Raw genomic sequence first — 16989 nt, 5'->3', positions numbered from 1 at the left:
AGCAAATAGGACACATACACGCACGCACGCACGCACGTATATATATACATGAAGCAACCGAATCTTCATGTTCATTATGAATAAAAATTGTTATATGATGTAACACGACGTCCAGCGCGTGTACACGGCGATATTTCTGCCGTTGGAGCGCGAAATGACATTTTCCCCCGACGAAAATACCGGGACGCAAATAGTTTTCGAGTCGTGAGTAATCCTCGAGCCGCGGTGTATCGACGAAAAAGAAGAAAGATTGGGGTCCTCCGATAAGTCGGGCATGCAGATTAATAACATCTTACTCATCGACTAATTTTAGGCGTTTCTTCACTCACGAGGCGTGGTTGATGAACGTTACTCGATGCAAGTAGCTCGTGTTTGATCTCGCGATGAATGTAAAGCAGCGCTCGGTTTGCCCGCGGGAGAAGCATCGCCTCGTTCGCTGAAAACCGTCTCCGTTGAAACCGAGCACAGTGTATAAGCTCGCGGGACTGAGATCTTGATCGACTCGCGCGAATTAGCGGCGCTTAATGCTTCTTTTTCCCATCTTTGATTGATGACGACTTGTCTCGCCTGGTACAGGCCGAATTATGCGTAAAATTAGCATATGTAAACGCGACCGGACATGAGCATTCACGTCTCGTATCGAAGTGAACACACAATTACAGCATTGGCTGCATCGGATGATTAATCCTCCTACTTGGGTAACGTCGGACTCGCGCTAATCGCGGAAAAGTTTTATCCGCGACGAGGTAAAGGCACGCGATAAACAAGTCGCGATCGCGCGGTCGTCGCACACGAAGCATATATTTATGATTATCTATTCATGCAAAAGAGTTCTTGCCTCGAATCGTTAATCCAGACTGAACGATCTCGCAGTATCGACGAGAGCTGCTGCTCAAGCGATCCGTTTAGAAGCTGTTGCAACCTGTTTGTCAATCCGTTTTGATTAATCGTCGAGAGGCAAAGCGATGCTACTTCGTATGCCACTTCCTCCTACGACTTTTCTTTTTTTCATATTTCTTACGTAAGACGTCATTACATTAGATGATGTCACGCTGCAGTTTTAAAGTGGAATTTTCTCTGAAGTTGCACCGTGAATCTTCAACTTGGAGTTTTCACCCGTAGCGTTTTGTCATCCTTTTTTACCGGTCTTTTTTACCGGTATTAGAAATTTCGTTAGGACGATTGAAGATTTAAAACAGGTAAAAAGGAGGAATTACAAATCTTGCTATCGACTGCCGCTGCGCCCTGCATTCCGTCAGCTAGAGTCAGCTGTTGGTTGTCATTGTGAGCAGGGCGCAATGACTTCAGGAAAAAGTACAGATTAATCAGAAACGCGGCATTAAGCGATAATCTTTATAACCGAATGAAATCTTTAAATTCTACGAATGGATTGTCAGCAACAGCAAGAGGAAAAGAATTGCAATTGAGAAAGTTCGTCGTTTTAAGCGAACGAGAATTTACAGGATTAATGTAGAATTAAAATTTCGACTCGAGTAAATGTGTTGATATGCTATAAAGTCGTTTTTATCCTTTTTTTTTTTTTTTTTTTTTTTTTTTTCATTTATTTACTGAGCGATTTATTCAAGAAAACGATTTGCAATTATTTCATCAAGGCGCAGAGGAAGAATTGCTCGCAGCTCGCGAAAGATAAGGACACTGAAATTCGCTCAAAGCCTCAGAAGTTAGTTGCGGAAGTCGGTTATTACGGGCGTCGTTAACGTTGCTGTGTCGTTAAAAACATTTTTGGCAGTTGGCGAATGACACCAGTCTCATTTTTTTTCCTTCTTTTTTTTTCTTACCACGTCCCGTCATTATCGGAGTTGCATCAGGACGGCTGGGAGATCGAAGGCCGATCGTGCTCGCGAGAATAATGCACTCGAGGCCGCCGCGAGCATTCGATGAAAATTTATGTGTACTTGACATTAAGTAGTAGAAAGGAAGAACGGGCAAGGGGGAACGGACGAGAGGTTTTTTGTAAAGTTCTGAGCGCGATGGTCATCGGAAGAAATCGCATCGCGGTGTGTCTCTGACATTATTCAGTCTCAATCGATTCGTCCTACCGATCGGACGAATTCGCGTCCGGCGCACGGCGATCCTTCCTCGTGCCTGAAACTTTCGTGCGAAAAATTCGGCGTTCCTGCGCCTGCTGATCGCGCTGAATCTGATCCGACGGCGAAATCGCGAAAGCGAATGTTTGCGCCGTTGCTTCCGGCCGTGGTCATCATTCTCCAAATCCACAACGCGAAAGTTGCAATTAAAATTTCCCTTGAGAGCGAAAACGCGATCTGTAAACTGACAGGAGGAGTGTCTGAATTATTCGCGAGCATTTCAACCCCTGCAATGACGGTTCATCCATGTCCCATTCTGAATTACGTATTTCAGCATTCGTCGAGGATGCTTACGGTGAGTTTCCACGTGATCGATTTCCATATAACAGCTGCAGAACAATCGGTCATTACAGAATAACAAATCTTGTTTCATGCTTGCGATCGTATCATTGTGTCACAAAGTGAAATATTTCTCAGCAACATGAAGGATATAACATTAATATATATTAAAATTATATTAAAGATATCAATAATTATACGTATGGCACGTAACCAACATTCTCTCGATCTTCAATCACTCGGAATTCTCACAGCTTCCTAAAACCGGGTGCGTCGTTACCGAGTGACCGTCAGAAGCTTTACGCAATTATCTCGATTGTGCTAAATCGAAATAACGATAACACAACGTTGTACCATTCGGTGACAGCGAGATCACCGCTGCGACAAAGGTACATAATGACGTTGTCATTATGATTATTTTTCTTGTTGCAGTCATCGCGCGCATTAATCGGTTCTCGGTGCATAATCAACGCGTTTGACGATCGGTTAATTACACGCCTCGTGGTTTGTTTGAGAGTCTTCCGTTCTAGCCTTCGCCACTGTGGCCATTGTCGTCGCCGAATTGCGTGACGTCAGAAACGAGAAGTCACGTGTGATTTCTTCATGTGATACACATCGAAGCAGATTAATCTTTCTCTTCTCGCTGCGCGCCACCATTGTTTGTACTTGATGGGTCATGGGTAGAATGGAATAAATCTTTATCATAACTGTCGCTGTAATATCCACTTTTGCTGGGAACATACGACACGTAAATTGACTTATACACCTGTTTTTTAACGCAAAAGTGACAGCTTTCGGTATGCGTCTTGTCGATTTATTTATCCTATTGACTACACGTGATGGCGTGCGAGAAAAGAAAGGCATTATTTTAACGTATATCGCAAGAATAAATTGTCTATGATTTCTCGCTTTCAATGTCAATTTAAAATTCGGTGAGGTACCATGAAATACGCTCGAATCTTTCGCAGCGGGGAATAATTCTTGCATTGCAAACATTTTCACTTTAATTACTCGATTAAGCCTCCGTCAGATGTTATCGGTTCGCTCTTTCGATTAAATTAATTATTCCTGTAATTATGCCCGATGTGGAAGAGAAAAAGTAATTATCTCTCATTAGAGAACGCGGCGTCTTTCAGTGCCGACTGATAAAGCTGTTATTAAACGTAGGAAATCGAGGAGTGTAATTTCCGCGGTGGAAAGTTTTCGCGCCCAAACCCGCCCAAGAATTCGTCGTTGAAGAAAGAGAAAAACAAATTATCGTAGCTTGGGGTCGCCTTGTGGGCGCGCGGCGCGCGTTTTCAGCGAAGTTATTTTAATCTACTCGATTCCGATGACCTCCACGCGAAATCGAGGATGGCGCGCCTCTCTCGGATTTCAGATTGGATGCACGTGGTCGGCTCTTGTCGCGCGGTGTTGTTATTGCGTTTATGTCGGCCGCGATGCAACAATCGCGGCTGAGTATATGTATTAATTAACATTGCAAGTCGCGGAACTTGAGTCTCAAACGAGGACGCGTCGCCGGTTGTAGCGCACAATCTTAATTTCCCTCTTCTTTCTTTTACGACAAAAAGAGAAAACAACAAACATTGAACGTTAGAGAAGAAAATAACTATCTCTCTTCGGAAAACGGTCATTACGTTTTCCGCTCGAAAGTAGATCTCGAAATCCAGAATGCTCCACTACATTTTCCTCTTTTCTCAAAAAAAGAGAGGAGCAACAGCCAGAGCGTTGAAAGGTTACAGAAAAGAAAAGTGGCCTCTCGTTAGAACGTGACGTATCTCGTTACCGGCCGATATAGTTGTTATTGACTTAGGAAGCCGAGAAGCCGAGAATTTCCATAAAACAGAAACTATCGCGCAATATCGAAACTTCTTTCATGCAACTCGCGTGCTTCAACGCGGTTGACACGCGAGACGCCTCGTAGTCGCGCGCGAGCAACGACTCCCGGCTAATTTATTAGAAAGCCGATAATTGCGCTGGTTAGCAGGCTGTTTGCGCGGAACATCTGGGAGCACGTCGCTGTTAGGGATTGAAATTAACGCGGCGCGCTCGACTGGAAGTGGTTTGCGCGGCGACGATGATAACACGATGCGCCCGGCGTCGAAAGAACTCACGCGCGTGTAATTAAAGGACGATCGACCATGTCCGGCAGTGACAAGTTTTATCACTTGTTATATCGGCCCGTACGAGAGGCAGATATCGAAACTACGATAGCTCGTGCATATGTCGCGATGATAGTGTCTATCTTCGCGTGTATAAATAAACACGCGACTTCGCACTTTTCATGTGCGCAGCGAATGTATCTTTTCTCAGACTTTTTCGTTTCGTGCGAGTGCAGAGAGGAGAAAGTGAACTCTCGGGTTAGAGCGATCGCGGAATTGTTTACGATTTCGATCGGAAACGCCAACTTTCAGTCACGATTTCGTCTCTGTTTCTCGCTTGTTTTCTTCGGTTGCTTGCATTCGCTGTACGATAACACGAATGATAAGTAAATTTCACATTTTTTGGTAGTTATATCTCCGAACAGGATTGACTTTCTCCTCATTCGCGGCGGAGTCAACTATTTTTCGATCATTTTTTATGTTGTTTACGTATAATAAAATAATACGATGACACGTAAATCACTCAAAATATAAGTTCACTTTTAATTCTGTATCTCTCTCTTTCCATTGTTAATCCACATTCATGTTTGTAGATATTTATGTCTTTGAGTTTCATTATTTATTTAAAATATAATTTAATGCATGAATATATATATATACCGTATTCGTTATATTGGCTGTTTTATTCAAAATAATAATGCTTATTGTTCTCTGAAACTTTTAATATTTTAATAGTATTTGTCCCGAATGGTGGATATAAAAAATAATTTACATCCAAATATCTTAATTTACATACATCAACAATATGAATATATCAATGCGATTATAACGCAGCATTACTCGGTTCCTACGACTGTTGTTGATCTTTCTTCTTGTGTTAAACTTGCTTTCGAAAGTTAGAACAACATCGTCCGATGAAGTCAGCACGACTGGCGATTAATTATAATTGTTCGCATGGCAGTTAAAGTTCCACCAAATATGTCAGAGGTTATCTGAATCGTTTTTCTCTCTGCCACTCTTTTTACCCGCTTAGTGAATAAAGATAAATGTTTGCAACGGGAAGCAGACGACGTGTTTCTTCAGCGTAATTTTTCTACGGCTGTCCCATAAATAATGCAATATAACTGTGACGATCGATAATGCAACAATGCTGCTCGATGTCATCACGTTGTTTATCATGTATATATACATATGCGCATATGTGCGTGTGATATAAAATCCGCCGTGTTAATTTATTACACGGCTCGTTGTCCTTGTAACGTAAATAGATCGAAGGACTAATTGACGATTCTATCCATTTATTTTTCTCATGTAACCCACACAATAACTACTCGTATAAGTAATCCCGTCGTAATGCTCATTTTTTTTCCCTTTCTCTTTTTTTCTCTCTTCTTTAAACATCAATCGACGAGTCATTTCTTTTTATTTCGAAAACTCGTAAGGCATAAAAATTTGCAATTAGCATAAAAATTAAAACTCCGCCGCGATTCATCTCAAAATCCATTATAAGGCCGACGAAACTAGAGTACACGACTTCATTACGGCCAAGTTAAATTAGTTTTGCAAGTCATATCGGCCGAGAGAATAGAAACAAGCGAGACTTTTTTTTTTTAATAGATGGTTCGTAATTTACACACAGTAATACGCGCGCAACAGGTTCTCTTACGGGCACAGAAAGGGTTTGACGCGTGACAATTTTTCATTGTCGCGCGATCAGTGTCACGCGAGACTAACTCGATCGAGGGTGAAATGAAGGTTGAAAAAATTGCGGTGTCTCACTCACGCGCGGCTCCGATCGGTTTTGAAGCAAAAATCGACGAAAACAAATACTTTGTTGTCACGTGCAGCATCGGCAACGGTTGCGCGGTTGCGAATTGGAGATTATCGAGTTATGTCATTTTCGTAAGGAGAGTACGCACGAGCGCACAGGTGACACGCGTGTGTAGCGCGCGTGTACACCTGAAGTCGTTCACAGCTTATCGCTGATTCACAGGTGCATCGATGATGACCGGTGCGGCACATCGTTATCTGGATCGTCGGCAGGCCTATCAATAACGTCGCATTACATCGTTAACGTCGCGGGTTAACGACGCGTAGCGTGCATTCATTGCCCGGCGGCCGGCGATTTGCATTCTTATCTCGCGACGTCCAGCGAGTTTTTCGCGAACTCGCGTTGATTGCCCTCGGTGAAATATATCTTACGAAAAGAAGTCCGTAGCGCAATTGTTATCGTTGTTCTGAGAAATTCGTCGCTCCCGATCAGCGGTATTGCTGTTTTTACGGCGGTGGTAATTTTTGAAGTTTTCCTCGTTGCTTGGGAAATATTCGTCACACTCTGATTTCGCGGTCATCTTAACTGTCGTGACGTCGGAAACGAGATTACAGACGCTCAACGTTCTCGCAAAACACGTTGGGATAAAGCGAGAATGTTCACAAAATGATACTCGTGATCGATTAAGCAAACTTATAAAATAATTGGGAGGCTTTCTCTTCGTTCTCAAAAGAATCAGTAAGTTAGCCACGTTAATCTTACTGCCATTTACCGATCGTTGGAACAAGAGAAACATTTTTGAATTATTTCACAAACCTGCTCAATCTCTCAACGACGAGTGTTATTTCATGGATAATATATTTTTATCTCAACATATTTTATGAAAATTTGGAACATATATCTTCTCGCTTCTGATGTTATTAATCAGGTTGGTCACTGCGAAGGAACAAGTATCTTGATCATGTTTCAATTAATTTGTCTTTATGAATTTTTTTCTGCCGCATCTCTCCGACTCGTTTATTTCAATCATCTCGGTCGTCCTCTCTCTGCAATTTGTTATACTTCTCGTTCATTCACACCGATTCCATGTTTTGCGTCTATGCGTAGCTCAAAGTCTCTCGAGTACAACTCGATAGAAGCAGAGAGTTCGATCGCCTCGGCGCGATATTCTTTTCTTAATTTCATTGTTTTGTCAGGATCCGTGCGGTGTTCACTCTCGTGCATATCGCATTATATCGCACGCGACGTAAAGCGAAGCGAAGCGATTCGCCATGGCGAGCCGCGAACAAAAGTAACTCAATATTGACACGCATTTCACGGTGACCTCCCGCGTTAATAATTATCCGGCAATTTACTTGAATAAACGCGACACCCACTGCGGTCACATGAGACTGCGCGTCGACGGAGTACAACACGACACTTGGATGTGGTAGTGCCCTAAATGTGCTTAGAACTCTAGTTGAACTGAGGGGGTCAGAAGCAAAAAAAGGTATTAGAATAATTTAGGTGCCGTTGTTGTGGTAGCATACATGTCAGTTCGTTTGAAGAAAACAGGAAAGATCTCCAGATTCTTCGGAATCTTCAGGGAGGAGGGTGAAATTGGAATGTGTTGAAGACAAATCGCCTTTCTTGACAAACAATTCTAAGCTCCTCATCTCTCAAAGAGATAACTTGTTCTTTAATAGACGTGATGTATAAAATCACAAAGAATTTCCTGTGTGTGGGAGAGGCTTGAAGACAAGGTTGAAGGATGACTATATTCTTCTGCATTGTTCACACACACACACACACAGGCATGCCATCTTCGTCTAATCGTCTCATAGTTGTCGAGCTAGACGAAGAGCGAGTGCCTGCAGTAATAGAACATCCTCATCTAATCAAGTCTTCGCAGCCTCTTGTGGAGCGCGCTCAGTCTATAAATCTACGACACCCATACAAGCCACGAGCATTTTTCTAGGAAGTTGCCATTGATAAACGAGTTTGCTTCTTACCCCCTCGATTAGAGAGTTTAGCGATTCACTATACGTCATATACACGTATGTCATTGTCGAGAGAGCACGCTCGGGGACATGTTAATCGCTGATTCACGCTCGCTTTCGCAGGTACTGTCTATGAGCGAGGAGTTCAGGCGAGCTCTCTACGCGAACAGTGCCGTCTCCTTGGACAACGACATCATCGTGCCAGACCTCATAGGCACAACGGAGATACTCAGCGACGAGCACAGGGAACAGCTGTGCCGTCATCTGCCCGCGAGGGCCGAGGGTTACCAGTGGACCCTCGTCTTCAGCACCAGTCAGCATGGTTTCAGTCTCAACAGCATGTATCGCAAAATGGCAAAGATCGAGAGCCCGATCCTGTTGGTCATCGAGGACACCGAGGGCAACGTGAGTCTCCCTCTTTCTCATGTATATTAAGCTTTCATTCATTCGTTCGCCTATCGTTAAGGGGATGCCAAAGTGGATGACGACCAACTCCGAAAATGTCGATAGACAGAGGCGATCATCTGAACGTTGTTGCGTCAAGTAAACACTAACGATATAATGCATGAATGTTACGGAAAAAAGTCATTGTTATTTTGCCGGTACAATTTTTGAGTATGGCATCCCTTTGATCCTGTTTGAGGGAGCGGTGCGGTTGACTTTGAAAATTCGGTCGACTGCTGGGACGCGACTGCTGGGGAGTTCATCGGGAAACTCGCGCAAGGATCGCTCCTGTGCAATCGTGAGATTGCACACTCTCTCGATATTTCTCTCGCTGTTCTCGTTTCTATCGTTTGTCGCGTATTTTGTGCTGCATTCCGCCGTTCGCGGACGCGAGGATCTGGAGCAGACGTGTTCTTCCCATTGTTGCACTTATAAGCCGATCCGATCGTGCCTCTTGAATGATGAGTCATTTGACCGTGCGCGTTACAGGTGTTCGGTGCATTGACCTCGTGCTCCCTGCACGTGAGCGACCACTTTTACGGTACCGGCGAGTCCCTGCTCTTTAGGTTTACGCCGAGGTTCCAGTCCTTCAACTGGACCGGGGACAACTTGTACTTCATCAAGGGCAACAACGAGAGTCTGGCGATCGGTGCCGGAGAGTAAGTTTCTTTCGCCTCTCTTCCTCGAAGCAGGTGTTTTCGCCGTAGGCCTTCCTTCTGCTCTCTCACGGAGTCGTTCACTTTTTTCTTTTCCTTTCTTCAGCGGCAAGTTTGGACTGTGGTTGGACGGCGATCTGTACCAGGGCAGAACGCAATCCTGCAGCACGTACGGCAACGAGCCGTTGGCGCCTCGCGAAGACTTCGTTGTGAAGACGCTGGAATGCTGGGCCTTCATATAGGACACGGCCTCGTACCCCCAGCCCATCCCTTCGTCCTCGCCGCAGCCTAACTTGACTTGAACTCGCGAGCCTCGCGCAGGTTTCGCCCGCCACCCCCCGCCCCCAGGAGAGATTAGAGGAAGACTAACGATTCTAAGAGACTTTGCCGGAGAGGACACAGAGTCGTATCAAACGTCGCGATATCAATTCGCCTGATCGCCTCAACGGTATTTTGGGAGGTACCCGGTGCAGTTAGGGTGCATGGGATGATTCCCCCGGGGAGTAAGCAGAATCGTCAGTGTCCGCCGCGCGCAAGGACAACGACGAATAATATTGGCTCGAGGCGACGGTAGTGAATCGAGGACGGGCGATGCAGCCTCGAAAGGGATATTATGCGGTCGGTAATGAGACAAAAGAAAAAAGAAAAAGGATATAGGCTGTTTTAGAGTCGGAAGTTACGCGATCGGTAGCGGGCTATTAGAAACGCGCGAGTACGCGTGTCGCGTAACTGCTGATCATTATTGATTTTATCGTCCGTTCTCGGCACTCTTGTCTCTTTCATTTTTCTTTTTTAGTTGGCATATTTATTTTACTTTTTTTTTTTTTTTTTTACACGCGTACATGGTCTCTGGCTACGAGCGGCTGCGTCGCTCGTTGAGATTTTGCTCGTCTATGTTTTGGATTTAATTTGCAGCTGCAGATCGCTCGAGAGTCGAAGAATTATGATTACTTCGTACGATAATCGTTACTTCGAACTAGTCGTGAGTATATGACACATTTTAAGTGACTACTGCAACGTCGATAACAGGTAATCACGAGGATGTTGATGTTGATGGTATAATGACGAGGGAAAAAAATAATGATAATATAATAATAATAATAATAATGATGATGATAAATATGACGGTGATCATTGAAAGAATGTGAGTGTGAGTGTGAGTTTGTGACAGCGATGCGGATGATAAAATGCTGGGCGAGATCTAACGTTTTGGGAGAAAACGATTAACGATTCAACACGATGAAATGCTAAAAACTAACAGTTTGTTGATGTGTAGATAATGTAGATAGTAAATGTAAATATATATATACTATGATCGTGTTGCAATGATTAATTTTAACGGTACAAGTAGAGAGAACTCTTTGCGGAACACTGTGTAGCTCGTCATGTATAATCCAAGGAGACGTTACAAACACGAGAAACACATACACGACATATAACATATATATATACATACACGTGAGGATTATACACAGATACGGGAGAGCGTGCTCTCGCGCGCGCGACCGGAGATGCGATGATCTATGATCTGATAAAATTAATAAGTAGCTTTAGAAAAAGAGAGAAAGAGAGAGAGAGAGAGAGAGAGAGAGAGAGAGAGAGAGAGAGAGAAAGAAAAAAAGAAAAATCTCGTACCGATGTTCTACTATTATACAAGAGAAACGTAGAAACACATATCGGGCGAGAAAGTGGAATTACAAACTCGAGCTGGAGGCGTGTATTCGTGAAATCTTGTCGTCAATAAATTAGTAAATGTGCTTTGGAGTCACGAGTGACCACAACGAACACACATGCCTGTGCCTGCTTCGCTCTCTTTGTCTCCCTCCGCCAAGTGTCAAAAAAAAAAGAACGCGATGTCAAAGCGTATTATTTCGAGCGTGAACGCCCTACTCCCCCTTCTCATCTCCCTCCCTCAATTTATTCTATATCAGCGTACGAAAAGAAACCCCCGGTGTACGAAGGATCGATCGCAACTTATAGTAGTAGTTAATAGAGCGCGTCGAGAACCAGAGAACAACCGTCGAGATCGTCGCACATGTGACCACACTCGTTCCGATGCTCTTTTGAACCTAGTCCAACTTTGTACGGCCGTGTTAACGTGTTATACATGCAACACACAATCACACATACACACACGTATTGTCCGAGCTTAATCTCTATCGCGCGCGAGCATATCACGAGGAGACACGAGAGAGCGTGTCGGGATGAAATCGAGCGTGTGGTACTCGCACGCTTCATCGCGTCGATGCGCCGGGAGGATGCAATTTTTTACGCGCGCGGCAACGCGGCGAACGCAACAGCGGCAACAACCGCGGGATACATACTCTCTTCTCGTGATCCACGGGATTCTCTTCTCGTTTGAGGTGCTCTCTTCTCGCGACCGCACGAGAAAGGACGTCACGCGTTGCCGCTTGTCTCGGTATCGCGCGGGGAAGGGGGGCAGGGTATCGGACGAACTTTTCTAGCTATGTTAAGCTCCACGGGAGCATTGTGCCGAGTCGCAATCGTTTGAAGGCCCAACTTTGGCACGTGACTCTGCTGACTCTCGCGTCGCGTGAACGGGGACGGATCACGTTTTATATATCGCGTTATAGACCTAAATACGCCGCCGTTTGTCTCCATCCTTTTCCACCTCAGCCTATCCCCGTCCCCCTTCTCCTCCTCCTTCTCCACCTCTGCCCTATCCCCCTGTTTCCCTTCTACAATTACTCTAGATACAATATTTGTACTCAGCGACGTACGCGTTGCATCGTTTCTATATCGATTTCGGATCTGCGATCTAATCTTATAACGACGCGTCTCTCTTTCTCTCTGTCGGTCGTACGCCCAGAGAAGCGTATCGTCGGCAGAGAGACGCGCATATAAATGCGACGACCAAGAGTGCTTATTATACTAACACGTGAGCACAATAAAACACACGCAGAAAACTTTGGATCTATCTTTACCTATTTCTCTCACTTCTCGCGTACGGTATATACAACAAATGCACGTGCATATGCATACACGCGATACGCGTACATGCATACGTACCACGCACATACACACCACATACACACACGCATACACTCTCATTCTCTCCCGACGCAATCGCGTCACCGGGGAACGTTCGAAAGACTGAGCGGCCGATCCAAGAGATTCCAAGTGGAGACCCAAGTGTTCGCGCACTGGTTACAAGACGCACTATAAAAACGGAAGACAAAACAATAGGAAACACGTGATCAAAGCCACCGATTGGGCGATTGGACGGAGCACGGTGCGGCATTTTTTAGTGAGAAATTCAATCAGGGCTCACAGGTGCCGGCGTGCAACTTCAGCGAAGCCTCTTCGAGCTCCTTCGAGCGTGCCGCGTGAATAAGCGTGAAGTGATTAGGAACGGCGTTGATAATCGGGTCTTGTATTTAAGATCGTCTGAGAGTTTGCCTGGTGCTGCGTGGATCATCATTCCATTGACTACGAGACATCTGAGGATGAACTTGGATACAAGACTCGACTATGACCGCTCTGGGAATCCCTCGCCGATGGAATCGTCGCGATTGGAGGATCGTGACGGATTGCAATCGTGAGCCTTTCTTTTCATCGCTTGCAGCGCCGAGACCTCGGCCGGCTTCACCGGAAGTTGCACCTCGGTCACCTCCCAACACCCGATATGTTGTCGACGAAGCACAAACGTGATGTCAATATCCACGCGGTAGCACCTACCGGCTTACTAGGATAGTAGTCTCGAACCTGTACACTTACCTAAACGCAAGAAACACACACAATAACGTTGCATACGATTAGCGTTGCATAGAAGCGTAAATTAGAGTCTAGGCGTAATCATGTGATATTAAGTAAACGGGAGCGAAATGTTGCGCTCGTAGATGATTTGTCGAGTCGCTTCGATGATACCACACGATTGCACGCGCAACGTCGTATACATACACATCATACACACACGTACACGCACACATATTCACACACGTATATACATACCTCGAGATAGAGATTCTTCCTCTTTCGCTTTCTCAAAGCGTACATTTGACAGCAGGAACTTGAATAGCTCGAGGAATGTACAGTCTGTCGTCGGGTTCGAAAGCGCGATCGCTGGGTGAACGCTGGGAATTATGTTTGTTACACGTACGCGAAAGCGAGAAAGCGAAGTATGCGCATCCGAAAGCAGGTGGTAACGATAAGGCCGAACGAGAAGCTTGTGTATAGAAAAGGAAAAGGAGAAAAGAGAGAAAAGAAAATGAGAAAAACAAAAAAGAAATACTCATGACCCTCGCCTTAATGTGAAAAATCAAGATGTCGATGTACATTGTAACGAGAAAAATAAAAGATCAAGTGTGTCTGAGAAAACAAACTTTTCGTTCATTATTCTTCCGCGTTTCGTTCCGCCGCTCATGAATTTACACATGCGCGCGTGCGCGCGCGTTATGTGTGTGTGTGTGTGTGTATGTGTGCGCGCGTCTATGTTGGTTGTGTCGCTTATTGTTCCGTTGCAATTTGTCGCAACCGAGCCGGTTCACATATTGTAACACATACGATATATGTTGTAACACGCGCGAGACCTTCTGGTCGGTCGGCCGACGTTTCCGGTGAGACAAGTTCGATAAATTTATCGCGCAGATATCAAGCGCCGTGTCGTGCACACACCGTCGTATCGAATTCCACACGCGCTGTGGAGAAAAGAAACGCGACGAGAAAGAGAGAGAGAGAGAGAGAGAGAAAACATTTGTAGGTTTCACTTGACATGTTTAGGATACCAGATAATGTCCAACGATTGATAACTCTGTCTCGTGCGCGTGCGATAGTGTGTCATTATCCTCACATGCGAACGAGCGAGCGAACGAGGCGAGCGAATCGCACGTTACCGGACAGTGAGTGAATTAATGCCGTAGATATCCCAGGCTTGAAACGACCAGTGTCATTTAGCTGCTTGGCGGCCTTTGCTTTCAAATCGCTGAATGACATTGCTTATACCGAGCTTAAGAGTTTAAGCAAGAATATGCGGAATGTCCCATCGGCATCTCGCCGTCAGCTCTCGGTGATAAACTATCGAACTTGGAAGTCGACGTTCGCTCGAGTGAAAATCTAACGGGAGACTCCGTCGTGGAAATGGTTTTCTAACTTGTTTGAGTTGTACTTTGACAGAAATTGAATGTAGAAATTGAATTGCGACATGGGAGATATCGAGTGATATATGTTCGAATCTGTAAAGTTTTCATCGATAAGGAAATGCCGTTCGCGATCTGTTCTTTTGGTTGTACGCACTCTCTGGTGCATCCTGCACAAACGAGGTAAATTTATTTTCGTATACTGAATGTAAGAGCAGAGGGGGGAGGAAATATATATTGTACGAGTGTGAACCAGTCGAAGAGCGTAGACACAGAAAGAACAGATCTAATTTCGCCGATGGGACACCCGGCGTACAATACGCTCCTAGATCACTAGGAGTATGTTTATAGTTATGTGCGAGGGACAACTCGCCCGTAGATAAGAATAGCGAAAGACTCCAAGCTGAAAAATTATACGCTCGGTATGGCATACCGATATTACACCCAACCGAAACACACGACCGTGTAGTCGAATATTAGCGATTGTTAGCTGAGAGCTAATCAATGTAAGAAAACTCGAGAGAAGAGAACAGAGGCGGCACAAACTCAAGCTAAGCAGCACAACAAAGAGGAGACACATACCTTCGGTATACACATTGTCAATTAGATTCAGACTGACTGCAGGGATTGAACACACATAAAACAGTTCGATGTTCTTCGATGTTTAGCTAGAATTACAAAGTTGTGTCGTCGTCCTCGTTAAGATGAGAACAGCACATCATTGAGAACACGCGAGTCGACGCACATCTAAACTCGGGCTAGTGGCGCAAACGTGAAGTGATTAGCGGCTAATGGGACCCATTTGACATTACAAGATATTCTAATATATATATATATATATATATATATATACACATACATATATATATACACACTATATCAGTCAGTAGAGAATACGAGAGAGGAGGAGAGCGAAAGAGAAAGAGAAAACTCATTGAGGAGATGAGGCGAACCGATGTTGATCTTAGCGAGAATTGGCGCACAAGTCAGTCTGCTGGTCTCGCTGCGGAGACCACGTAATCAATACTGTATTACGCTACGTTATTGGTATGCGATTTGTCCTTTAACGCAATTGTTACAACTCGGTAAACATCGACTGACAGTAACGTTACGTAAATGTTACAATCCCACTCCCAGAGATGTGACTGTTATGTACAAGGTGCGTCACACTTCACTTACATTGCCGAGTGAGCAATCACAACAGCGATGTAATCTTGCTGTTACTCGAAGTTTACCGGGGACTAACGCAGCTGCTGCTCGTGGGTGAAAAGAGAAAGAGAAAAGAATTCTTGTCTCGTTGAGGAGGAAATTTCCGAATGTTCCCGACTGGGAACGCGCATTACCTTGCGTTTCGTTTCGCGTCGACGGTGTGAACGGCTGTCGTCGCGAGAAAGTCGCCGAAAGTTAATTGAGATCGAGGCCGATCGCTCGGCTTGGCTTCCCTCTGTCTATCCGAGTGATGCTCGTTTCTACCGACGTCGATGAAACTTTAATTCGAGCTTAAACCTGCTATCCGGACAAAGACTTAAGCTTGGATGAAGGTTCCAACGACGTCGGTGAAAACGAACGGGAATGAGAGACGGCGGAGTATTGGTCACGGATCAGTTGAACTTCAGCCGGCGTTTAGGAAAACGATCCACCGCCACTACCACCCTCATCCCCTGTTGCATAAATGTTTGTTCGGCCCTTATTAACAGTAGAGGAGACAGGAATCCGTAGAAACAGCCTGTTTTAACACACGCGACCGTGAAGCGGCCGTTTGTTTCGAGCTGCGAAGCTGCGAGACGATCGATGTGACGTATTCGTAGCGATTTCTGTGCCGAAATCCCGAGTTCCAATGACAAAATTATATAGCTAGCGCAGCGAAGTTTCGTTGTAAAGCAGAAATGCGATGTAGGCCGAGCGAGTCGTTTTATTCGGCAATTCAACGACGATGTTCCAATATTTGCGAGCATTTCGATGTAAGAGGCAGGCGATTTCCAGTACAACAAAATATCAATTACAGCGACCCGACGCGGTGCGTTGTGCGTGTAATTGAGATATCTTCGCTGTGCGTTGCGCAGAGAGAAGGAGCGATGCGCTCTCAGTGGGTTCATCGGCGATAAAGATAACAAGTTTTGCGAAAGCTTAGGGAGAGCTATCGAGGGTGCGCTTGCAAAATAGGCACGCGATGTATCCGCTGGGGAGGAGAACAATTGCGCCAATGTATATACGTAATTCTATGAAATATCGTGTCTTGTAGGCAGGCAACAAGCGCTGGGCACTGTGTGTTAACGCGATAACGATGCATAACTGGTGAACTAAAGACGTGTGCGAGGAGAAACTGACGATCAAGACACTTCTTACGTCCGCTGATCGTGTCAGGGCACACATGTCGAGAAGCAGGCACTGAGAGAGATACTATTATTTATTATAAACATGTCGATGAGAGAGACCGTGAAGGCGGATATCCGGCACGAGCTAGCTGTTTGATATGTTTGATTTGAACGAATTAAGCGCAGAAACAATAGCGAATCATCCTTTATAACACTGGCGCCGAGAGAGTCCGCACAGA

The 16989-nt window shown here is 45.0% G+C and overlaps 1 protein-coding gene across 15 annotated transcripts in view; it reads left to right on the top strand.

Annotated features, from left to right (window-relative positions):
* Positions 1-16541, top strand: part of mtd (TLD domain-containing protein mustard) — a 139271-nt gene extending 122730 nt beyond the window's left edge. For all 15 annotated transcript variants that reach the window (XM_025303461.1, XM_025303459.1, XM_025303458.1 and 12 more), the window contains 3 exons: positions 8363-8644; positions 9173-9342; positions 9446-16541. In XM_025303461.1, coding sequence (XP_025159246.1) covers positions 8363-8644; positions 9173-9342; positions 9446-9581 — 588 coding nt within the window. In that variant the 3' untranslated portion in view covers positions 9582-16541. The remainder of the gene's footprint in view (positions 1-8362; positions 8645-9172; positions 9343-9445) is intronic.
* The last annotated feature ends 448 nt before the right edge of the window (positions 16542-16989 follow it).

Source organism: Harpegnathos saltator, unplaced genomic scaffold, assembly GCF_003227715.2.
Source record: "Harpegnathos saltator strain DR-91 unplaced genomic scaffold, Hsal_v8.6 scaffold547, whole genome shotgun sequence".
NCBI classification, from domain to species: domain Eukaryota; kingdom Metazoa; phylum Arthropoda; class Insecta; order Hymenoptera; family Formicidae; genus Harpegnathos; species Harpegnathos saltator.
This window is presented reverse-complemented; position numbering and strand designations above follow the sequence as displayed.